Raw genomic sequence first — 27,622 nt, forward strand, 5'->3', positions numbered from 1 at the left:
TCAAAGACAGGATTATATGATTATCATATAGTGCTAGAAGGAAAAATTTCCAATTGATTTTGTTTTATATAGAAAAATATATGTTTATCTATTTATCGTCGATAGTCCTGGTGTAAACGGGCCTTTCAGGTTCAGACAAACATCGAAATAACTACCACTTGGGGAAAGCCTAGTCCGAGTTTTATGCAAATCTCTAAACGGCGAGTTCATTACAAAACATACAAATACAGAATATTAAAATGAATATTATTTGATTTTCTATCTAGTAGTAGTAATATAGGCCTAATTTGGCCATTTTTTGATGGGAAAAAACCTATTTCTATAGTAGGAATAATAAAGAGCATATAGAGCAAAGATTATTTATTTTATATATATTACAGGTCACTTTCTTTTCTTTTAGACAAAATTAGTAATAAACCGCGGGGGTTAAAATTAACGTGAAGGAAAATTACTAACAAAAACCCCATGAAATAATAGAGTAGCCCAAATCGCCGTCTCAACCAATAAGAATCGCGAGTTCTTACACAGGGGAGATGGAATTTACATTCCGTCTTTTTAGCTGATATGAGCTTGAGATTGGATGTGGTACCATATCATTAGCGAATATTTAGTATTTTTATAAAGTCATTTTTAAATACAACATCTAGAAGTAGGAATTTCTTTTCAACGTTGTTTAGAATATTTAAAATGACCACTGATAAGCAAGAAAAGGTGGGAAAGGACGTCGGAGATTATCAAAGGTTTGTAAGCCTCTCTTCGTTTGTGAAATGGGATACCGTTTTGGACATTCTTAAGACGTGATGATGTGAGAAAGCTAGGCTAGCAGCATGATATTGTGGTCTCCTCGTGGTACTTGACAACGCGATCCGGTCGAGCATGGCAGTGTGTGCGGAGGGATAATCTATTCGTTTTTTCTCTTTGTTCGCCCAATATTTTCCATTCGTTATTGTAGAATTAATTCATTTGTAATACAATTTAGCCAGCTTGATTGAATTGGAGCATGTTTTTCCTCTATCTATAGTCTAGCATGTCATGAATATTATGTTTTATTTTACTACAATTTATTGATAAAATTAATATTTTTACCAAAAAAGGAGGAAACGTTTTCTGTTTTGACTATTCCGTTGGAAAGGTCAGATGTAAATTCAATTGTTGACTCATTATTTATTATACAAACTGTTCTTTGTCACTTACCAAGCCCTAGCTAGTAGGTGGTATTGTTTTAATGTAATGATTACTGCTGCAGAAATAATAACAAACCCCTCATCACAATTTTGCAATAATAGGTAAATAAACCCTACTGTACTACTCTACTGTGATGCCTCATTATGTCAAATTTTATTTTAAAGTGGAGCTCCACCCAGAAAATTGCTATTTTTCATACATTTCAACTATTCTTTAAAAATATCATCCCTCATACTTCATATTTTTTTGACAATTTTTTCAATGAGTATGATTTTCTTGAAAATCACGCCTTTTTGCGTTTTGGGGGGATACCTTGTAATTTCCTATTCTTTTACATGCAAAAGGGGGGTATATTTGAATATTCCTAAAAAATTAATTTCTTCACTAAAAAAAAAATGTAAAATGTTTTTATATGTAATTTTTCCAGATCTTTTTATTTCTGGTATTGTTATTGCGTATACATTGCGCAATTTCGCGTAAATAGACACTTTTCCCCGTTGGGTCCAATTGGGTTTTTTACTTTGCTAGGGAGTATGATCACGTGACATTTCTCACGACATTTTTCACACTGCAGCTGGCGATCTGTTATTGTCACGATGTTATTTTTGACGGGCGAAAAGTATATTAAAACATTCTGGATGTGACCCTATCATGTTTCACAGTGTAATAAGTGATTATGAGATTATTACTAAAATGTCAAATTTAACGAGATTTGAGAAAGACGTGGCTATATATTCAATAAAGCTAGGCCTACTAGAGTCTAGGTATGTAACGATGCTGCTTGGCCTCTAGCTGGCTGCCCGATAGCCTTACAGCAGTGAAGTTTGTTCTGGCACCCAATCTCGGCCTACCCATGGGCCATGATAGGGTGCCTGAATAGTTGCTTTTCAGTCAGACATAAGCTTCCACATCCGTTACTATTCTTTACTATTCTGAGCAATACCAGTCTTGTTTTGTAGAGAATTTTGTGTTTCACAATTCTTAATGTGCGAGAAAACCCAGGAACGATAAATGGGACGAAACGACCAAGCATTTTCGAACCCATGACTACAGTCCTACCTAGACATGAATTCAAGCCTAGCTAGCTAGGCTGAGTAGACGATTTAGCTAGGCCTAGCTTAAAATTAATAAGTAATTTGATTAAGATTATTATGCTGTTGTTGTTGTACAGTGCAAATCATGATGTTACATGTAAATTATGCTGACATTTTTATATTACTTGGGCCTAAACAAATCGTATTAATTGTGTGTATAAACAGGGAGTTGTAAAAATTATTTTACAACTCCCTGGTATAAAATTGATTCGCCATTTTCCAACACATAATTTACCAAAGGGGAGAAATTTCACCAACGCGTTCACCGGCGACTAAAACGCGTCAGTCGCTAAGTGTAACGCGTTTTGCGACGTATTGTAAACTAATAACCCCTAAGTTACTGGAAAAGTGTAATGTAGTCAAAAAAACTATTTTCTGACCGATTTTTTAGAAATTAGTTTTTGGAAAATGTTGCCATATCTTCCCTGTTTTTTATATGTAATCACTTTCAATTAAACATACTTAAACATAATATAAGCTGAGAAAGTCTGAGTGTAGCTCCACTTTAAAGCACAATAATGATGTACATGTTGTTAAGCTGTACACTAAAAAATCCTAATAATTCCTAAGTACCCCATAAACCTCAAACTGTTCTAATTTTAGACATTATTATCATCTACTGTGTTGACATCGTATTGCCCAGAATGCAGTTCATTGAGGTCAAACAAAGTGATAGTAATAATCCATTTTATCGATGTGTATTTTTAAGATATACATTTTTTTTGTCGCATAAAGTTTGATAGTGTAGACAGAGCTTCACACCATTTTGAATACTGGTTGGAGCCAATTTAAACCGGCAAATCACAATAGTACATGTCTTATACATTGGCAACATAGAAAATACTGGTATTTCAGTCTCGGTTATGGGTGCGTCTTATTATTATACATATGTGCAACTTGTTCACCAATATATACGGTTTATGCTTAATAATTTAAATTGAGAGTGGTTGCGAGGAATAAAGTGCATTTTCGGTTAGTTGCATGTGGTGTTTAGTAGTACCCAACGTACTCACAAATATTAATGCAAAATAGTTGAATAGAAGTATACGGTAGTAGCTATACAGTATTGTCAGCAACTATATGATAATTAACATATTGTAAACCATGCCAATGTGCTAATTTACTACTACTGTATACCTTAATAATGATTAGGTGGCAGAGTACAAAAAGAATGTGGAAAATAAGTTACAGTATTTGAAGCTGTTGACAAAGCAATATAGTTAATAGTGTCTGTAGCAACGACGAAGAACCAAACAAAGAAATTAATTATTGATTTTTACAGTGTTGGATATCTTAATACTGTACACATGTTAATATATCCTTTTACCTTCATTCCTCAAGCGCCTTTCTTTCCGTTTATGATCTAGGAACATACTGTATAGGCAGACTTGTGGTAATGATTTTGTATTGTACAATAGCAATGTTTATGATGATCAGAATTACGCAGCTATCTAGTAATGTACAATTATTGTGTTGTGTTTCTGTGTACACGAGAGAATGGCTGTTGGTTATGTACACTGTTGAAAATATACCGTTGACTTTCATATTTATGTATTTTGATTTCAGGGTACCGTCTGCAGAGAAGACTCCTTTGTCTGAAGGGAATTTTGATAAGATGGAAGCAGAGAAAGTTCCAGTAAAAGATACTCATATGGTATGATACAGTACTACTTTAATTTAAAGATTGTATTTGTAGAAACTAAATCCCTCTTAACATCTCAAAAATGTGTTTAGAACTATCTCTTGACCAGGACTCTTGACCCCTGGACCGGAGGTAATAGTACAATTTAGTAAATAATGTAGTCCGATACTTCTGGTTCTTGTACTATGGAAGTTAAAATATACATTATTATGGATTGTGGATTTCACTATCTTCTCTAAACATGATGATGCCAATTCACATGTATTCATGATCTTCTTCCCTATTGGTTTACTATACATATCGCCTTTAAACAGTTCTTGATTCGTAAATCTAAAAATAAATGAGCTATATTACTTTAAAACAATAAAGTATTCTTCGAGTTTAATACCAAGAAACAATAACGACAAAATAGCTTAAATACAGGTTAGTCCCACAGGAAGTAATTATGCAAACATACACTGTAAGTTGCATCTGACTTCCTGTTTAACCTTGAATATCAATGGGCTCTAATCTAAAGTGGTCATCAACAGATGAAAATAATAATAAAATTATTATATACACTGAAAGTGGAACTCAATAGCGCACATTAAAAACTGTGTTACAATTGCTTCCTTGTATTATCAGAATATTGTAAAGTAATTAGCTTTAGGTGCAATTTCCAAGAACTTGTTTGTTTTTTAGTATCTTTTTCACAGGTCCCTCTGATTGAATATCCAGAGACATTAAGTATCCGGAGACTTTATAAACATAAACGCTAATAATTTGTTTTAAAAAATCCATATAAAAAAAAACATTATCTACTGTATATGTTTCCAGGCGTCGCAGATGTTGATGTGTATTATGGAAAATCTTATTTAGTTGTCACCAAAATTGGCCTAGAGTAGCTAGCAGTAGATTCTAAATAGTTTAATGCACTCATTTTGTGTATTAAACCAATCGGGAGAAATTGTGCCTTTAAACTTGGTTCCCACATGGACTCAACACAAGGACGTTCAGTGATTCAAATTGTCAGTTGTCATTGGTCAACTTACTCAAGTTGCGTCTACCTCCTTGCGCTGCGTCTTAGACTCCAGATCAAAATGTTGGGAAACTTGGTTATTTGAAAGAACTCCCAGAAAGTACTAAATGTGGTGTGTTTCTTTTCTTACATTTTGTATAACTAACTTGTTTCCAAAGTCTATATAAATCATAATTTGTTGTTTGATAGGTGACACATAAAAATTAGAATAACAAAGTCATTATTTTTATCTTTTAATAGAATAATGAGATGGTGGGAACGTCGAAAGTAGAAAGCCGCGGTTCATGGGGCTCGCAAGTAGACTTTCTTCTAGCTTGCATAGGCTATGCAGTAGGACTTGGAAACATTTGGCGCTTCCCGTACTTGTGTTATAGAAATGGTGGAGGTAAGTGCTTATCTGGCCAATAGCAAAAGAAAATCCCAACTGTTTAAAAAAAGAACTTGATTATTATAACCGTTTATAAAACATTCTGTGGAATATTTTTTGTAACTGCAAATTGTAGACTCAATATGGTTTATTTCTAGTATAAATTTTATTTCTTAAATCTCTGAGATATTACATCAGAACCTGCACCGCACGTCCGTGAAATCATAAAATAATTGATTAAATTTTAAACGTTAATTCTCATTTAATCTTTCTAATGGTACAATATGATATATTTAACAAACTACAAAACCCAGTTTTAAGGATTTGTCGTTTTTATGGAGTTTACAATATGGCCCAACGTCATCGAGAGAATTGTATGTAAATTTTTGTATATTTGGGTGAAGCTGTCCTAATTTATATATTTATGCTGGTTGACTAGTTTTATGACTAGACAACTTTTATCATAAAACAAACTATTGTATTGGTTCTTTTTAATAAAATTTATTATCTTAATCACATGTTTAAATTTCATAATCTAAAAATGAGTGATATATTGAGAATTGTAATCTTTTACTGTGATGTGAATCTTGGAATAGTTCCAGATTTTCTGAAACTTATCTGTGGTCTTGTTTAATTTTAAGCTTCTGAACTGTTTCAACAAAGACAAAATATTTGATTATTTTATATGTTTAATCATTAAACACATACCTGTAAAGTTAGGCAGCAGAATCAACATTTCACTTAATAAAATACAGTAGAACCTTCGTTTTACGTACCCTGATTTTACGTTCCCTTGATTTTGCGTACGCTTAAAATGACCGATGACGTCATCATTTTCTTACATTGAGGGCGCAATTTAACAACAACAAAGCACAAAGCCATGGCTGTGTGAGGAACTCATGTGGATTCCCCTACAGCAGCGACTGTTTTTATTGATAGAAAATACAACATTGATATTTTTATTTACAACACTTTATTTAAACTAAATCGCAAAGCCTGTAATACTGTAATTTTCTAGGCCTCGCATCTTACTAGGCCTGCTAGCCTGGCCTAGATTAGTCTAGGAAGGGCCTAGGCCTAGCTAAGCTGGTGACCACCTACATGCTGTAGGCAAACACGGCAGCCTTTTTAGCTACGATCTACGTATTTGGGGGTCAATTTAAGGTCAACCTTGATTTTATGAATCCCTTGTTTTACGTACGCCTTTCGGTCCCGTACCGTACATAAAATGGAGGTTCTACTGTAGTGCAAATGTTTTGTTACTAAGTTGCAAAACCTATACAAGTTTTTTTTTTCATTTAAACACCATAAATAAATTTAAAATGGTCAAGACAAATTAAATCAGTCCATCAAGAAAAGGGCAGGAGAGCACTAAATTGCTCTCCTTGTGTTTTCGTGAGAGCATTTTGCTCTCCTAACAAAATTATCCATGGGTCTCTCTGTGGAGCTCAACCAACATACTGTACTACAGTCGTACGATTTTTTAAAATAAATAAATCAGGCCATGGCCTAACTTGGCTGGGAGTCAACTAGGTCTACTTGACCTGGCTGGGCTAGCCTATTATTTTAGCCCTAGGCTTAGCCTAACTATCTAGGGGCTAGTCCTAAAAATTGGACAGAAATTGTTATTTACCTGCATTTCACAAAGTAATACAATTCTAACCAGTAATAGTCAACAAAATATTGATAATAAGTTACTAAGTATCATTTTAACTATAATATTGTGCCTTTAAAAAAGGTTATTTGATTGTCAATTGGCTGTGTTTACATACAGCGATCACACATATACTGTACGAATGCTGGCCAAGATAGAGCAGCAGCTGCTGGAAGGAAGGCTGACAGCACATTTAGTAACCAAAATGGTTGACATTTTTTTTTGCGGGAAAAAATTCATCTAAAAATAAAGACATAAGTGAAGAATCTTTCTCCAAATAATAAACATGTATTAAAACCTACTATTAAATATTGTTTTTATTAACTATATTTTTTACATAAAAATTGCTTTGTTTAATAAAAGAAACCATTTGGTTGGTACTTGTTCTGCTTGCTCTAGAGGAGGCGTTTCTGTGACACCGCATTGGACACACTGTGTGAGGTAATGGAAGTAAATTCGCAGGCAGGGGAATCCCCTTTTTGGCGATGCTGATTGCTGATTTAAGGAGCATGATTATTTGCTCTCCTTAGAGATCAATAAGGAGCGCAGAGGAACGCGATCGCGCAGAAGCTCCTTAAAAATGATATACTGTTAAATACAAAAAATTAAAAAAGAATCTGTTATTTCTTGCCTGTACAGTACAATTAGGTCTACATTTTTTCACAATTGACGCACTTGCGTAGTTGAGTAGCACGACTTTAAAAACCAAGAAGCGCCCTCATTATATCTGAGTTCAACAAACTTGTCTGATTACTGTAATTAATAAGATTAGGAATGACATTTTCTGTTGTATGGTATACAAAGCTGAAATTATAAGCTAACCTAACCCAATAATCAATTGTGTACTGCAATGAGTATAAAGGTTAATCCTTATTATTAACTGGAAGGAAGTCCAATTAATTAAACAATAAAATTATCTGTCAGCAGTCTATTGTATGTTGGTTATTATTGTAAAAATAAAATTAATAAACAAACATTTGTCAGAATAGACAAATTTTCCAATTATGTACCAGGTTTTCTTTTCCTTGCTCATGTGCAATTACAATGTATAAGCTAGACTAATTTGTGTTGTACCAAAAGATCAAATAACACATTAAGTATGATCAGTTATAAAACACAGCAATTGCATAAATAATATAGATGGACATATTCGGTCAAAAAATCGACTATATATTTGTTTAGCTTTTTTTAAACTTGGGTGTACACTTGGAACAGTACTACTAGTACTAGCCGGACTGTGCGCCTTAAATTGCGGGTAAATGGAATGCAGTTATGTGGGTTTTTTTTTATGTTTATGGATTCGTTTACTTGGTTTTTTTACATATTGGTGGATATGTGCACTCAACAAATTTTATTATTTTTTAATAATATTATTAAACATGAAACATACAGGTTGCATGTTGTACCTATGCAAATGCTACAAGATTTGTATGCGTCCAAATAAAGTCTACATGTCCAGATGTTTGTTTTGATGGTGATTAATAATAAATGATATAGCCATGTTCTATAATTATTTGTGGTACTGTACATCGTGGCCTATTGTTAATTAAACAATATATGGGCTTATTCTATCAACAATAAGCCCCTATGCACACTCTGTTATCTTACAGTTAGCACAGTGTTGTCTCTGTTAGCTTTTTAAATATTCAATTGAGAGAACATGGCCATAGGCATTTTTGGCAGGCTGTAATACAAGTTATTGATCTTTGCACATTTTACAATGGTTACCAACTCTTCATAAAATTATTAAATATCGATGAAATTCAATTCATATGAAATTAAGTGAAACCTATCAATTATTATCAATATAATTAGTATTGGAAGGTTGACTTTACAATACATGTCAATATTTGGAAATTTTGTGACTTATCAATTCATATTGAAAATATTTGCATTTTCAATTCATATCAATAGTTATTGACAATGAAATGTTTGACTGGTTATACATATCAATATTATTGAATAATTTGTAAAAATGTTCATTTTCTATTCTACAGGTGCATTTCTGATTCCTTATTTTCTGATGATGGTAATTGTTGGCATGCCCTTGTTTTTTATGGAGTTGGCATTTGGCCAGTATGCTAGAGAAGGCCCCATCACTATTTGGAAGGCTGCTCCACTATTCAAAGGTAAACCTACTGTTGTTGGTGATTGTATATTTTTTTTCAGGTCTCTACTAATTTAAGATGATATGAGGGAGCTGAATTTGACAACCGTGATGTCGTCGTTCGTTGCCTGGACCCAGAAAACACCAAAATGGTTTGCATTCACTCAATGAATTAACATGACCTAACTCAACCTAGGTCGAAGGTCATAGAAAGAAATCTTCCAATTTAAGATAGTACTGTAATTGACCATTATTTAGGGGTAGGTGGTAGGTGTTTTTAATAAATTATTAGGCAAGGTGAAAAGACCTTAAATAACATAAAGGTGGGTGGAAGATTATGATACATCCATGTTTTGTAATACAGGAATCTTCTGACTGTAAGTAATGTTATCAACATTTAATTACGTTTGAAACATTACTTTGCAAGTTAATTGATAATTCATGTGCATTTTTAAATGTCGCTCTGTTACCATCACACAAATGGAATGGTAAACAAATCTATTCAATTGAGTATTTAACATGTGTGGTAAAGTAATCAATTATTTCTACATGTTGAAGAAGCTTATGCTGGTGTCAAAGGTTAAGGTTAACTTTTTTTTTATATACATAATCTGTCCACATTACTTACAGTATTTAAAGTTTAAGTACCAGCAAAGTTATAATGTGTACAATTGATGTAAATGTTTTGTTTTAAAACTAAATATTGATTTGTTTTTTTATTATGTTTGCACGTTTAATTCACTAAATTAAAGAGGTAGGCGTTACTGTATTCTTCATTATTCAATTCTGAATGAATTAATTTTAACAATTAGTGAATAATTCAACATTTATGAAAATCATAGACCAGTCAGTAGGCCTATTAGTACTGTATAATTTGTACTAATTAATTGTGCAATTTATAACTTGAAAAACAAATGTACAAATTGGTCTAGGGTGGGATTTTAATATGACCTTCTGAAGAATGCTACTTGGCAACAGATGGCAGAACATGCATAACTATAATCTAGCTATTTAATGTGTTCTCTTTGTCTTTAGTTCATATAAATTATATTTATTTCGGCCTTAGTTTTGTCTCAGTTTAGTTATTTCACTACATCTATTGCACAACTTTATATGATATTCAATAACTACTCCATTCAACTCTTGCGTCATTGAGAGTGCCATTTTGATATATTGCGAGTGCCATTTCGATATATTGCGAGTGCCATTTTGGTATATTGCGAGTGCAACTTCTTGTTACACAGAGAGCAACCGGAACGTGCAACATGAGGCTAGGTTGACGCTCGAAAATTAAGATGTAGTGTGCTGCTGTGCGTTGTCATCTTGTTATGTACTCCGTGTCCAAAATTGGAGCGATGCCTTTTCGAATGGTTTTAGGTGCCTCATTTAAAAGTAGGTTTGTTGTAAATATAAAATATAACCTTTCATCTTTCACCTCATGAAAGTATTTGTACCAGTACTATCATAAACATTTATCATTTGTATACTTTGTGGTTATTCTTAGGAAATCAGTTATTTACTTAAAAATTAATGATATGATAATGAAACGAAAAGTCATAAAACAAACTAATTACCAAGTCAAATAATTAAGTAACTGGTAACTCATTTTACAGTCCAAGGCTTTTCATAATGAGTCGTACAGTAGCGTGATGGAAATTTTAACTGTGTATTTAACTGTTATATTGCCATTTAAACCGGCTACTGAAAATTAGTTTCTACTGCCGAGAAATAAGGGTTAATTTATTGCAGCAGAAACAAGACCGTAGTGGTGCACTTTTTATCTATCGGCATTGTAGAGCCTGTTGGTGGGTCCTAAATGCCTCAATCATCTTCAGTCCGACAATTAATTTACATCCGTTTATAAAAAGTACAATCTATAAATGCTTTACTTTGCTTATTTCAAGTTACACAAACATTGTGAGAGATATCTTGTAGCACTGATAATTGTTGTTTGACTGTATGAATAGCTGATAGCAAGTGTAAGTGTTTATATCCGGTGCGTTAACCTATTTGGAAGGTCCAGGTCCAAAACTATAACTCTAAGGGCCTGTTTCTGCTGCATTAATCAAGAACTGTTTATTTTGAAATTGATTAAAATAGATAATTTTTATATTGACAAAAAGTCCCAGTTTATATCAGTGATTGTTCTTAGTATGAAAAAGAATTCATTACCCAAAATGCAATACACTCCTGCATTCATTCAAACGTTGAACATATTATTATTCTATTATGTTAGTTTCCTTAAAAGTTTCCTTTTGTCATCCAACTGACATGATCATGGTCAGGGATTTTGACCAATGACCAATGATGACAAAACTTCTATTTTAAACATTAGGTGTTGAATACCTTGACTTTTAATGCCACAGATTATAATATTCCTTGCTTTTACTGACATAAACACTGAGTCAGAAAATAACCTTTAAATCAACTGGGCTGGTGATGTTGTTAGTGCTTTAGATTATTAAACCATGTCATTCCTTGTCCTAAATGTATGTCATATTATGATAAAAAAAACAACAATGTTTTACCTGGTAGCTTGCATCGAATGTCCTCTTATGCACTGTCGTAGGCCAAGCCTAGCTAGGCTTAGTTTTGTAGGCCTAGCTTTTTACCGTTTAAAGACGAAAAAAAAAACCATCGCAATAGTTTTTGATGTACAGGGAAAGTCTTAAATATGAATATGTAATACATATTATACAAAGATCACAAAAGGCTATAACTAGAATCGGATAATATTGATGATGACAATGTATGCAAAATAGATCCATTTTACACATTTTTTTGACTAAATAAACAATGTAGGACATACAGTAGTAAATAGTTAGAAATACTGCAATTTGCCTGATGTTTAGTATGCAAAGAGCACACATTTTGTTCAGGTGGAAATAAGCAATACAGATTTACTTAAAAATGACCTAGATTTAAATAAGAAACCTCACCTTTTCCTGTCTACAAGGACACCATTAAGTCGATGTTGGCATCAATAGGTTCTTTCAGCTTGGATTAATAGGATATTCAAAGCACAATATGTTATCTTCTGCCTTAACATGGCTCTCTTCCTGTTACCTTAATTTTTGTTGCATGCAAGGCAAAAGCAGATCTAAGGTTTTCAAACGTGAAAGCACTATTAACTTATCAATAGTTTGTGAAAATTAATTATTAATTTGTGCATACCAAGCAAATCCCTGTCAATGCACTCCTGCAAGGAGCGATGGGTTAATTATCATTGGCGATATTTCTTTCTGATCTGCTTTCCTCTTCAACCTGATTACCCTGGCTGGGGAGGCACCCCAAATATGATTAGGCTTTTTGAAAAATTTGTTTCCTTCCGAAGATTAAATTATTACCATTTCAAATATCGCAAAGGTATAAAGCATAATCGACCTTTTAGAAATAATTTCCTTCCACATAGATTATATTTATATTATTATTAGAAAATAATATTGTTCATAGCAAAATCCATTATCATACTGTACTTGTAACAAGTTGTAACATATTTTGAGATTTTTTACACATTCGCAAACCTTGAAAAAATATAGTTTGGGAGCTGTTTGATTATGCATCTTCTGCGATATGCGCAGATCAACTGCAAAAACACACCTCTCGCTAGTGTATTTTTCTTCCTTGATTTTACATGGTTGCCCTGATTATAAAATGTCCTTTTTGTGCTTTTTATTTTGTAAATCATTGATAGAAACTTTTGATGGGCAACTGGTGCTAAAGTACAATATAAGTGACACAATGGATTAGTTGACTCTAGTTTGCTGAGTGATTAAGGCCGACATATCCCAACCTACTGTATACCTATAAATCGACACCGTTTAATTTTACATTATATAGCGGGCGCTATATAAGCTAATATTAAGTTTAAAAGATCCCGAGCTTACATCATCTGGGGATATCCAATACCAAATTGCTACCTGCCTATGTTCATTAATAAACAATTGGTAATGCCATACGCATTTTTAAAGCGTAGTATAGCCTAGTCCCCCAGACCTATGGTAATTTTGTTAATAAAGTAGTCTTTCAATAAAGAAGTTTTTCACCTACAGTATGTTTGCATATAAAAAATCTTTTAAAGCAAGTCCTTTTTCACCTGATGGGTGGACACCGCCCGACTCGCGCATTGTTGTTACATGTGACACCAATACAACAAAACAATGTGTACTTGGCTTTGGCAGATGGCTGTTAATTCGTGAAATAAAGACCTAAGAAATGCTTTTGTTTAAATACTGGGTGTGTCATAAACAGTTCCACAGGAGTGTTAATTTTGAAATAACATGTCTGTAGCCCTTTGTTCTTGGAGGGTTTCTTTTGTGCGAGTTGCGAGTTGCAAGTAGAAAAATGCGAGTTGCGAGTCGGAAAATGCGAGTTGCGGGTCGGAAAATGCGAGTTGCGAGTCGGAAAGTGCGAGTTGCGAGTCGGAAAGTGTGAGTTGCGAGTCGGAAAGTGCGAGTTGCGAGTCGGAAAATGCGAGTAGCGGGTCGGAAAATGCGAGTTGCGGGTCGGAAAATGCGAGTTGCGGGTCGGAATGTGCGAGTTGCGAGTCGGAAAATGCGAGTTGCGAGTCGGAAAGTGCGAGTTGCGAGTCGGAAAATGCGAGTTGCGGGTTGGAAAATGCGAGTTGCGGGTCGGAAAATGCGAGTTGCGGGTTGGAAAATGCAAAAACTTGTTCACTAAAATTCATTTTTCAAGGAGGTCGTATCATTAAAAAACAATTATATACTGTACAGATACAGGAACCAAACAATCAGTAAATAAATTACAATTTAAATTTAGTTTTTAATGATTTATTAAGGGTATTATTAGAGTGTTTTTTTCATATATGACCGGTTTAAGCACCTGTTTAACAATTACAGACTAGTGATTGTTTTATTTAACATGGATGTTTAAGAATTGTTGAAATGAACTTATTTTGTATTTCAACACAAAAAAATAATGTTACTTTATATTTTGAAATAATATAATTGTAAATATAGTAGATTAAAGTTATTATTTAAACTTTTGCCTTGTTAAATGAGAAAATAATAATAGATTGGTAAGAAAAACTCACATTAATTGTACAGTTAGTATTGTTTACAGTATTTAGTCAAGAAGGCAAGATGGTTAATGATGATTATAAACAGGCATGATTTAAAAAGCAGATCCCATAAATAGGGCAAGGAAACACATACCATACCTACAGATAATGGTCAAATTTTCAAAGCTATATAATTTTGTTACAATAATAGTCAATTCTTTATGTTTATAATCATTTTTTTTAAACTTTTATTTCAGACAAATTGTCCATAGACACATATAAATACAAAAGAGAAGATATACACAGTATTATGTGTAACACCCATCAGCAAATCATAGAGAGAAGACTAATTGATTAATCTGTTGAATTATAGTGCCTCTCTCCAATTAAAATACATTCTGGAATACATACAATGTAACATTTTGTTTGCTTTTCAAGTTTTCATAATTTTGGAAAGAAAACTGTAAATTTTCAACCTCCAAAATTCATAAGAAGATGGAATATTGTTTTCCACAAATAATTTTCTCTCACTTAGATATCTGAGTTGACAACAACAACATGCGGAATAAACACAAATACATGCTTTGGTATGTTCAAGTACACACACAGTGCAGTAGGCATCTGTCAGATGTATTATATGTTACTATTTAAAGTAACTTTAGCAGGGTACAGATTTAAATACAGTACATTCAAATCACTGGTTAAATATAACTTATAACTAAAATAATTCAAATTTACAATTAAATTGTTGAATTTAGGTAAAAATAATCATTAATCTGGGCCCACAATTACATAGGAGAAGGAATTATTATTACTTATACAGTATTGTTTGATGAAATGTGTGATACAGTAGGTGAAGTTGTATTTTAGTTGTTGTTCAACTCGATGATAAAATATAACAAACTAAGAATGTAAAATTAAACTGTACAATTTGTATTGCAAGTGAAAAGATGCAGTAGTCTAGAGTCGCATATAAAAAAACACTTGATCCTCAAATAAATGAATACACAGAATACATTAGAAACTACTGGAATCAACACAGTGTTGCTTGCTTATGAATTGATTAAACTGACTGATTAAATGAGGACAATGCACCCTTATTTATATTATCTTACGGGTATATGGGGGTGCCAATTATAACCTCATCGCATAACTTTGAGATGAGCATAGTTAGTAAGTTTTTAGATGAAACTTAAATGACATCACCATCTTAAGAAGAAATTATAGATGACATCATACCAACTTTAAGTCAGAGTCCCTTATTTGATATAGCACACAACAAGTGTCCATGACAGGTGAAAATAATTGTACAAACAATAAAGTTAAAAGTAAAGTATAAAATTAAAATGCATTAAAAATCATGTGGTGGGCTAAACTGTCAGACTTCTTATATTTATTAGTAGGTATCAGACACAAATCTACAATGTGGACCTTTATCAAAAGTCATTAATTGTTTTAGTAAAAGATACCTGTCCCAGGGTGGAAGTTAATTGCTTCATGGAGACCATGGTTGCAGTGATTGAAATCACAGGCTTAATCCTTCACAGAAAAATTAATATTGATATCCATTATCTCTTAAAACTACCACCAATTCCCCATCTCAGCTCCTCCTCCCAACCAAGATCCACCCATACATCCCCTGAGATGGTTTAAATGTAGTAAACTTTAAATCAGATTATTTGATACAACATTACCTCTAAATGCCAGTATTTCCTTATACATGAACATTCAAACTAACAAAATATGAGAGTTAAAAAAATATCTGCGAGTTCAAAAAAATATGCGAGTTAAACAAAAATCTGCGAGTTTAAAAAAAAATCTGCGAGGTAAAAAAAGTCTGCGAGTTAAAAAAATCTGCGAGTTAGAAAAAAATCTGCGAGTTTAAAAAAAATCTGCGAGTTAAAAAAAATCTGCGAGTTAAAAAAAAATCTGCGAGTTAGAAAAAAATCTGCGAGTTAAAAAAAAATCTGCGAGTTGGAAAAAAATCTGCGAGTTAAAAAAAAAATCTGCGAGTTAAAAAAAAATCTGCGAGTTAAAAAAAATCTGCGAGTTAAAAAAAAATCTGCGAGTTAGAAAAAAATCTGCGAGTTAGAAAAAAATCTGCGAGTTAGAAAAAAATCTGCGAGTTAAAAAAAAATCTGCGAGTTAGAAAAAAATCTGCGAGTTAAAAAAAAATCTGCAAGTTAAAAAAAATCTGCGAGTTAAAAAAAAATCTGCGAGCTAGAAAAAAATCTGCGAGTTACAAAAAATAAATCTGGCAGTTACAAAACAAATACTATTTATCAATTATAATTGGATAACCCTTCTCATTTACCATTTTGGTGAGCCACTTGAGTGATTCATTTCGCTTTTTAATCTTTTGGATTTTGAACTCTTACTTTTGTTTTGTTTTTTTCTGAAGTAATAAATGAAAAAATATATATATATATACTCTGTATATATTGTTTTTAATTCTGTACATTCTATTTTTATGAAAGGTTTTAGAATTTAATATTGTCTAGAAAACAATTCTTTTTTAAGGGATTTACAGTACAATTATGTCAGGGATACAAATTTAAACTTTCATGATCTTAAAATATTACTTAAGAGGGTAAATCTATCACTAACCGGAATGCGGAGGGTGGAAGATGGTCCTTGTATCAGGGAATACATTTTTTTTTCTTTCAGCATGCTTTAATATCTAGTATTTTATGAAATTATCTTTAAATTAGTGCATTAACTGTGTACAGCACTGTACTATCAGCATTATCTTGTAGTAGGGCCGAGGTGGTAAAAATTACTGTAACTACTGTAATGCCTACAATCCCATACAGGGATAAGGAATAAGAAAGTTTGTTTAGTTCATGCTAGCTTTTCTTTTCTTGTGTTCTACAATGCAGTGCAGTGACAATGTTCAAATATTTGAATGTGGTCAACTATTTAGTCATGATCGTTATGTTAAAAGTTAGGTTTTACCTAACCCTTTGAAGACATTGAGTGACTGTGACTTTCTTTTTGGTAGTGATACATACTACAGTATACTACAGTACTATGTGTTTACCAATTTGGTATGGATGACGTGGGTTGAAATTAACATGAAGGGGTCACTTTTAGGTAGTCTGACATGACATTTCAGACCTAATATTTTGTCAGTTTTTTTTTCTTATTTACTCACATACCGTACCACTATGTTTTGACAACATTTAGTTCCTGGATAAAGGGGGCTGACATGACCTTTCCAACCTGATATTTTGTCAGTTTTTGTTTTTTTTTGTTATGTCCTCGCACACTTCTACTAGCTGTGGTATTCACAATAAGTTACTTAACAAGTTTGGAGTCAAAAGGAAGTCGAAATAAAAACAGGTGCAGAACGGAACTGGGTCGTATGGGGTAAAATCATATGTTACGGGCTCTTGGCCTATACTCATCTGGTGGAGTTTTTACCTGAGAAACAGTGGCTCTTCACCGAATGAGTCTAATCAAGTGTACCTCTAGTGCTTAGCCTAGAACTGTAGACTAAAATAAAACAAGTTGAGCATTCAGAAACAAACAATGCTAAAGTGAATAATAAAACAATATTGTAAGTTAAGACAATAATTTAATGTCATATATGCCACAAAAGGTTAATTTTGGTGATCATCCTATGTACAGAGTCTACATTACCTGGGTGGGTTGCATCATGTCAGACTGGTCGCACATATGTGAGCAAAAATGCAGATCAAATTTAATTATTAATTATGTCATCATATCACATGCTCGAGGAATTTCCAAAAACAATTTGGTTCTAACATCCATAATACAACCCACTTTATTTTGTTAAGGTAGGACTGGCCTCATTTTCCGACCCGCAACTCGCATTTTCCGACCCGCAACTCGCATTTTTCGACCCGCAACTCGCATTTTCCGACCCGCAACTCGCATTTTTCGACTCGTAACTCGCATTTTTCGACTCACAACTCGCATTTTTCGACTCACAACTCGCATTTTTCGACTCGCAACTCGCATTTTTCGACTCGTAACTCGCATTTTCTGACTCGTAACTCGCATTTTCTGACTCGCAACTCGCATTTTTCGACTCGCAACTCGCATTTTCCGACTCGCAACTCGCATTTTCCGACTCGCAACTCGCATTTTCTGACTCGCAACTCGCAACTTGCATTGAAGTAACACTCTTGTTCTTGATAATAAAATTCTACCTAGACACACACCTTGAAAGTAATGACTCATCTGTTAAAGATTGTAGTTATAATTAACATATTGTATGCTACAGATCCAGATTATCATGAAGGAACAACTTAATTATTGTGAAGATGAACGGCATTTAAACGGGGAAAATCCAAGATTTCTAAATATATTTAAAGATTATTATTTTTGGCAAAAGGTTTTAGTGTGCCAATGGAGTGGAAAATAATGCCAGAGTTGAATATTTTAAAATGGCTGATGCAGTAATAAAAATGAACATTTTGTTTCACCTAGAAATCAGAAGATACATTTTTTTTATTTCATTTTTTTTTCATTGCAGTTACATTTGGTGCTATGCCAAATTAAAGATCCATATTTTTGCAGCTAATTTGCTGTCGATCAATTCTAGAATAATTTTATTTTATTAACTTATCTATAAATTTACAAGATCAGTTCCTGTTTTTATACTGTACACAGAACATTACATTTAACTATCGGTAGAACCCCTTACATGGCAGTGACTTGATATTTATAATCTCTATTACTATTATTATTTTGTACTTCTATTTATTGATACAATTTTTAAATTTTAGTTGAAATATTAGTTAAATTGTGGACATTTTTTTAAAGAGTGTATTGCTGCCCGTTCAAAATTGTATCTTCCATTCCATCCAAATAAATTATAACTGTTGAGAGAGGCACAAGAATATTGTACACTAATTTGGAAAATATAATGCAAATTCTGCTGTTTATTGCTAACAGTTGTCTTTATATGTTGTTGGAATGACTATTTAATTTATTACTTGAGGCTATAATAAGCTAAATGAAAAACCTCTTAACGTAGTCATATATCTGTTTAGAATATGTGTCAACGTATCATCATAACGTCATCGTTTTGCATAAAAGGAAAAATATTTCTTGTAAAAACATCAGACGCTTTTACGAATTTGACGAAAGTAACAAAATATTTATAAACTTAAAATTATTTCCGCGGCTTAAAAGCTTATTTTCTGTATCGTAAATTTTACTTCTTTCAGGATTTTTAGATTGAGAACTTTTTCTTTTATGTTATCCCTTTTATGGATGTGTAAAATATTGTGAATTTCAGATGAATATTTTAAAGACTAATTTCTCTAGGCTCCGATGTTTTGAATAGTTTTTATTCTTTAATGTTTGGATACATTATAATAATTTCGATGCTTTCATTAAAATATTAAATAATTTTCTATTTTTACATGAATTTGATAACATTTATGAATAGTTTTTATTCTTTAATGTTTGGATACACTATAATAATGTAGATTATTCATTAAAATATTAAATAATTTTATATTTTTACATGAATTTGATAACAAAATGAATTAATAATAAATAAATATTTGTTTAGTTGTACCATGGAGGTACCTCCATGGTTGTACAGTACTACTTTTGGTGGTTAGAATAGAAGGATCTTTAAAAAAGTTGCTCTCCCATCTCCAGACCACCCAGCATATTAGTCCTTCAAATTCTGTCCTCCAGGCCTCAAATTTTCAAATTTTACTCTCCAGGCCTCAAAATTTACAACAGCCAGTGCCCTAGATGCTCAGTTGGCCTTAATGCCTTTGAAATTGACAAAAAAATAACCATGGCCACTACCTGCCTTTTATTTGATTTGATAAACCTTGCATGAACATAAACTTTTGTTTTCTTTTACCTTGTTACTTGGCCTTGTTGCCACTTAAATAAAATTCGAAGGCCATCCTTAAACCCCTCAAATTTAAGGCCTGTGTTACTGAGGAAAATATGTTATTTATAACTTCTTGAGCTGTGCAAGACCGAATGCTGTAACGTGTGTATTTGAACTCGGCTTTGCGTAATAATTCTTTATTAGTAATCAATGTAGGATTTTTTCTAAATTGACAAATATAATCATTAATGGCTGTCAGATGACAGAACCCGTGAATCTCCACAAATTACATTCCATAATATTACTATAATCTGTCATGTTACTTGTAATAATTGGTGACATATATCATCAAATGGTGACATATTCTTTAATAGATCCACAAATACTAGGTATTAATAACCATTTGTCATGATCAGGCAGACAATCCACCTGTTAGTGTTGCCGCCTAAATTTGCCTCGTAAAATGTATTAAAATTGATATTCAATTTCATCTCAACATTTTTCCATCATATTGCAATGTCAATGACTCGAGATGTGGACATTTTTGTTGTGAAAATTTCACATTCCTGAATGTACATTTTTTATAAAGTGAGCAGATTAATTTCTCTTAAAAAAAGTACAAAAACAATATTTTATTTGCAAATTTCAAAGTTTCAGATTAACTAAAGTGTCACATATTTGGGCAAACATCTGGTATGCAAGAGTAAATCTTAAATTTCGTATTGTAAGCGTTGTTCACTAATCTTGTACCTTGAGCTCTTGTAACGAACATTAGTGTTCCACTAATCTTTTCCTGGTTCAGACCTATGAAGTTATACGCTGCGTGCGATACGAAGGCATATCTTCGTACTGTACAGTAGGTCTGAACAGGCCCTAACTGTAACATTTGGAGTTCCGTAAAACACAGATCTTTCTATGTCTACTCTACAGTATAAATGCTGCAAGATCTAAATCACGAAGTAGTGACACAATAAAACTAGGTTATTGTGACTTCAGATACCATACTGTACAGTATGCCAAAAAATAATAGCGTATTAATATTGTATGTGGCAAGGCTTAATATGAAATTATATGCTATGGAGCTCCTATTAGATATGGTATTGGGTCCAATATCAAATTTCCTATCTTGAAATAAATACCAGATGTTGTGTACTTATTAACTCATTTTATTAATGCCTGGTGAAATATTTGAATCTAATTTTCACTGATTTTATGCAAAGTGACCAAGACTAAGTAATATATTCACCTAGAGATTGTGTTGTTGTTGTTTTGAAGTGACCAAAAGATAATAATTTTCTTTAAAAAAGAATAATATTAGTTGTTGACATTATGAGGATATTTTACAGTAGGTAGGCGTACTATATGGCAACCTGAACTGAAAGCAACTCAACTCAGCGGCAAGGAACTAATTACACAAGCGCTCGCTTATGTCACCTTCGAGCAACTGCACGGAACTGAAAGAAACCAATGCGAGTGCTTATGTCAAAATATTGAACTGATGGCGATTAGTTGTGGTTACCCATGCCGCGTGCAATGTAAAGTAGGAGCCGATAATGAACTGATCGCTACTGGTCGCTTTACCCACACCGCATTGTCATACATGACACGATTAGAAGTTTTCAGTTACATTTAGTTCTTTTATTTCTAGTTCTGCAAAAGTAGAACATGTTCAACCCAACACAGCTCAACATAACAGAGCCATTTTTCATGTAAACTGTTCGTTGCTTTGAGTCAGTTTAGTTGCTCAGAGAACTTGTGTCGATACAGTTGTGTTCCATGTAAAGTGTAGCATAAGCACAAGTTTTATGATCTCAAATGATTTTGAGTACGATGTGTCGTTCCACCAGTAAGCATCCATCTACAACAGGTTGGAAATATCACAGATGCCCTTGGTGTACCAATTGAAAATCGAGAGCTCCCAAATTAAGAAGCAAAATTTATCATTCATTATATATTTACTTGTTTAATGAGTATGATAATTGAAGGTGTACTGTACAGAGTGGTATAGTTCTGTGGCTTGCCCAGTCTTTCTGTAAAATTCTGTCCTTTCTAACAATCTTGGAAGAACTACGAAGACTGAACTCTCCAGAATAGATGATTGAACCAGTTCATTTTGTGAACTCTTTCTTTCAGAATTCTCTTCTTTGTTTTACATAAGCAAGCATACAGTATTTCACTCATACTGTAGTAGGATGTTTTCTTTTCTCCTAAAATGTTTTATGAGGCAAGAGTTGTATTGAGACTGCGAAAGATTCATTCTGTGACAGCTGTGAAAAGATGTTATTTTTTTTTCACTAAGAATATCTGATGTGTTGATATGTACCGGTTCAATAGGTTCCTGGAGAATTAATAAATTATCTTACATTTTCCTATGTGCTGTGCAATATGTGCTATATATTAATGTGTGATGCATAGTGCCAACTGCAAGCATGTATTGTTGCCAGAATATTAATGTTGACCTTGTAACGTGTAAAGGTTAATTATAATACCTTGCCAATGTTATTATGTTGTCAAACTTTTCTGTTGCAATCATTACATTTTAGTGCGTTATAGTGTTTTTAAAAACACTTCAAGCGACTGTTAAAGGATAAAATATTCATTAGACATAACATTTCCAGACTCACCCTGCTGCATTTCCCTGTGTGTTACTGTACTATACAAGAGTTTTAAATAATTGTAATAATAGTTGTGCTCCTGTCTTTACATATTATATTATATGTGTGACGTGTCATTCCAATCAGTACATGTGTGACATGTCATTCCAATCTTTTTTACATGTTTACAATATTTTGTGGCATGTCATTCCAATCAATACACATACTGTACGCGTGTGACATGTCCTTCCAGTCCGTACATAGTGTGACGTGTCATTCCAATCCCTACATAGTGTGACGTGTCATTCCAATCCCTACATAGTGTGACGTGTCATTCCAATCCGTACATAGTGTTACGTGTCATTCCAATCCGTACATAGTGTGACGTGTCATTCCAATCCGTACATAGTGTGACGTGTCATTCCAATCCGTACATAGTGTGACGTGTCATTCCAATCCGTACATAGTGTGACGTGTCATTCCAATCCGTACATAGTGTGACGTGTCATTCCAATCCGTACATAGTGTGACGTGTCATTCCAATCCGTACATAGTGTGACGTGTCATTCCAATCCGTACATAGTGTGACGTGTCATTCCAATCAATACACATACTGTACGCGTGTGACATGTTCTTCCAATCTGTACATGTGTGACATGCCATTCCAATAGTCTCTACATATGTGGCATGTCCTTCCATTCCATACATGTGTGATGTGTCATTCCAATTTTCTTTCCATGTGACATGTCATTGAAATTCATACGTGTGACGTGTCATTCTAATCGTTAATGTGTTACTTGTCCTTCCAATCCGTAAATGTGTGACATGTCATCCCAATCCATACGTGTGACGTGTCATCCCAATCCATATATGTGTGACGTGTCATTACAATTCCGTACATGTGTGACGTGTCATTACAATTCATATGTGTGACGTGTCATTACAATTCATATGTGTGACGTGTCATTACAATTCATATGTGTGACGTGTCATTACAATTCATATGTGTGACGTGTCATTACAATTCATATGTGTGACGTGTCATTACAATTCATATGTGTGACGTGTCATTACAATTCATGTGTGTGACGTGTCATTACAATTCATGTGTGTGACGTGTCCTTACAATTCATGTGTGTGACGTGTCCTTACAATTCATGTGTGTGACGTGTCCTTACAATTCATGTGTGTGACGTGTCCTTACAATTCATGTGTGTGACGTGTCCTTACAATTCATGTGTGTGACGTGTCCTTACAATTCATATGTGTGACGTGTCCTTACAATTCATATGTGTGACGTGTCCTTACAATTCCGTACATGTGTGACGTGTCATACCAAAACATGAATGGAAGTGCTTTAACAATAGGAAGATAATGTAATTTAATGTTGTGTTGACACAATTTTAATAGGTTTATTAAACATGGTCTAGGCTAATTATATGAGCATATAAAGTGTGTTGTGTTTTTATTATAAAATTATTACTTTGGCTATTTTCCATAAATGCATTAATATTGTTTTACAAGATTGGCTCGGTTAATTCCTATTTAATGTATTAATGACAGTGGTTTTTTATGACCATGCCCTCGGCTAATTTCCATACGAGTTGGCACCAACATTTATTGAGCGTGCTCAGTTGTACAGTAACAATCGCTATTTTAAATTGGAATCTTTTGCATCTTTTGAAGATTTTATATTGATATTTAAGAATCAAATCAAATTTCTTATGCTAAAATTGGTAAATAAAATAAATTAAATAAACTTGTGTTGAATATTGATACACTTAATAGAATTATCATTTATTAATAAAAATAACTACATTTGTCAAAATTTACTTTAAAAAAATCGGTGCAAATGCTACTGTACAGTACGTTAAAATATGAGCTTGAGTAAAAACATAAGTTTAAGTATGACTTAATTCAAGTATTGTACCTTTATCAATACTATACAGATATCCAGATGAACCTTTCACTAAAGTTATGAAAATATGATTGATATGGTGAATTAACAAAAATCGGTTGAGTGATCACGCTGAGAAGCTTATCATCATGGCCAAGTTTTATTATGAGAAAGTTATTGGGAAAATTTGAAAATCATTGATGTTGAAAATTTTTTAGATAATCGGTAAACAAAAATCTGTACATAAAGAAATAAAAAGGTTTTGCACAATCACAATAGCTGATCTTTAAAATTAAAATTATTTATTTGTAAAAAATACTTAGTAACAGCAGCACACAAAATCAACATGCTTTAACAACTTAATTGGCTTCTACCAATTATACCGGACACTCCCAAAACAAGGTTGAGGTTCAAAAGGTACCAAATCATTTTTTTACAATTAAAAACACATTCAGAATTTCCAGAGAATCAGACAAAATTAGGCATGCCCAATGGTGTCTGGTATTGGGAGAGTTGACTGTATTCTTTTTCATGATGTGTTGCAGACCTTTTCTTTTGAGGTGAGCGAATGTGATCACTGACCTAACACACTCCTAAACTGCCCTTGAGGAGTGTTATTTACAACACACTTTAATTTGGTAAACTTCTACACACCAAAATACAAATGGCACACCTACAGCACCCCTGAATGTATTGACAGTGCAATTTGTAGCACACCTACAATTTTTAAAAGACAAGGCCTGGTTGTGTTTTCTGTTTGCATTTCTAAACAATTCATGTTGGATTTGATGAAGAAAAGTGTGTGAAAATTTAGTGCTTTTCACTTTAAGTTTGTAACTGATATCTATATGCTGGCTTGTTTTACTATCATTTGAACTATTCAGTAATCTATGTTTTATAAATTTATTCATGAGTAAGTCTACAGTTACTGTAAATTGTTTATATTTTGTAAACTGTTTATATTTTGTAAACTATAAAATACATTCTGTTGGTGCTTTACTGTTGGACCTGTTTGATAGGCTCACTGTCGAAATGTTTTAGTATTGTGTGATTTTATTTAAAACAGTGGATTGAACTAAGGCGGCCTTTTTTTATTGAAAAATCCTAAATGAACAGTTTATGTTGGAACCTATTTTGAAAAAGATCATGTTGCAGCTAAAAATTTCTCCAAAAAAATAAAACTGGTATTTGACGATTGAGTTTAGAATTAATTTGTGTTTATTCATCCGTATTTTAAGACCTGTTTCTGTTGGCAAAACCGAAGCAGTACGCGCCAAGAGTCACATCGAAGTGCATTGCACAGAGCTTGAAAAAGTTGAATGCTTTGTGCTGCCGAAATTTTACATTAAATTACTTATAAAAAAATATTTAATTTGGAATTTTATCATTATTGATCGAGTACATATTTTCAATTTCTACTGAATGTTCCTAGTCTATTTCCAAGAGCTCAAGATTTAAACTGCTCATTCTAATGTAACTCTTTTGATATAATTAAGCTGAACTAATAGCTTCTTCATTTTGATGATTTCACTATCGGGGAAGCAGCATGTGTTAATACAATACAATTTATCTGTTCTTAAGATGTAAAATGCTGTTTGTTATTAAGTGAGAGAAAATGCATGAATACATGGATTGATTTTGTGCAAGGTAACGGATGTTGCTGAGACGCTCACCTATAGATCACATCATAATTGAGTAGTTTACCACTAATCTTGATAATCTTCCATGGCTTTCTTTTACTACTGTCAAATGTGCATCCAAAGTCCTTAAAAAAAAATTACTGGTATTGGTTCATCAATTAAATTTGTTTTTGTTTTGCTGGTTGTTCCTAATATTAACCAAAGGTTACGTATATTTTTTAAGTGTCCAACTTAAAGGCTTATAATATAAATATATGATAAAGATTAAAACTTGACTTAAAGCTAGCGCCTTTATGCCTGGTAGTCTTTCGACTTCTGCGCCTGGACTGCTTTGGCAAGGTTTCGAATGAGATCTTTTCAAGATGACCTGTTTTGTGCAATTGGTACTATCCTGAAATAAATGCTTGCTATTTAAAGTGGTATAAGCACAAGCTAACTTGCTTTACTTAAAAAAAAGACAATTTGGATGCCATTTTTTGTCTGGATTATACAATGAATGAATTCATCTCTTTTGCATCAAGCAGACTGAAACTAAGCATTAGAAAGTAGATGTTGCAGTATATTTTCTGCCACAAAGGAAAAAAGCCTTATTTCATTCATTCGAGTTGACCTGATTTTTAAAAAATATATTTCTATACAATACAGTACAATGTTTATCATCTCATAACATACACAAACTATTATGATATTTGCCTATTAATAACTGAATTACTTCCCTGATGTATTGACCATCCCTTCCCATCTTCCTATGTAATATGTTAATACAATTTCTAATACAGTGCCTTATATAGTATAAAATTTTAACCAGGTTTAAGTAAATCTTTCCTCTTAATATACTTTTTAGCCTTGGGTATAATCCCACTTCGGGTCTATTCCCACCCACTACTTTATATCTGATTTCACCCGGGTATTGGCTTTTGGTATTGATGTAGGCCTTTCTCTAGCCAGTTCAGATGAGTTTTTACAAGAAATGCTTACTAGTCCATGGGCCAGGTCCAGTTTTTTGCGAAAGCAGTATCAAATTGGTGGCAAATGCTACCATACATTTTTGGAAATCTTAATATGTCTACTTTTCAGAAATCCATGATAGCAATGCCAATTGTACAGCTTAATAGTCATTTTTTAGGATTATATAACACCGCCTACAGAAAATATGCAACACAAAATTTTGGGGTAGGGGGTAACATTTTTGCTAATAACTTGGGATTGAGTGAACATACAGTATTTGCATTTTCTTTGTGTCAGTATGTAGTGTATAGACTGCTTAAGCATAATATATTTTTATAAGTAAATCCAACAATTATTGACGCCATTAGAGGTCAGAAGGTCATTGAACTTTAATAAAAAATGAATTTTTTTCTAATATTAACTTATAACTTTCAGTTTTTAACAAAAAAAATACAATAGATGTTATGCAAACTGATGATGAACCAGGATTCACCTCCAAAGTCGGCCCAATTCATAGGATATACGGTGTAAGTAACCGTACTACTGATAAAATACAATAGAACCTTAATAAGGGAACACCTTTGGGACCTTTAATGGGGTTCCCCCCCCCCCCCCCCCCATGAATATGG

The 27,622-nt window shown here is 33.1% G+C and overlaps 1 protein-coding gene across 2 annotated transcripts in view; it reads left to right on the forward strand.

The window, feature by feature from the left end:
* Positions 1-568: 568 nt before the first annotated feature.
* LOC144843826 (sodium- and chloride-dependent glycine transporter 1-like) overlaps positions 569-27,622 on the forward strand; it is a 45,348-nt gene continuing 18,294 nt past the window's right edge. Inside the window, exons 1-4 of one of the 2 annotated variants that reach the window (XM_078700782.1) lie at positions 569-740; positions 3,846-3,933; positions 5,180-5,324; positions 8,958-9,089. In XM_078700782.1, coding sequence (XP_078556908.1) covers positions 688-740; positions 3,846-3,933; positions 5,180-5,324; positions 8,958-9,089 — 418 coding nt within the window. In that variant the 5' untranslated portion in view covers positions 569-687. The remainder of the gene's footprint in view (positions 741-3,845; positions 3,934-5,179; positions 5,325-8,957; positions 9,090-27,622) is intronic. The other variant, XM_078700783.1, reaches the window with a different exon arrangement.

The sequence above is a fragment of the Antedon bifida genome, chromosome 5, assembly GCF_963402885.1.
Source record: "Antedon bifida chromosome 5, ecAntBifi1.1, whole genome shotgun sequence".
In the NCBI taxonomy this organism is placed as follows: Eukaryota; Metazoa; Echinodermata; class Crinoidea; order Comatulida; family Antedonidae; genus Antedon; species Antedon bifida.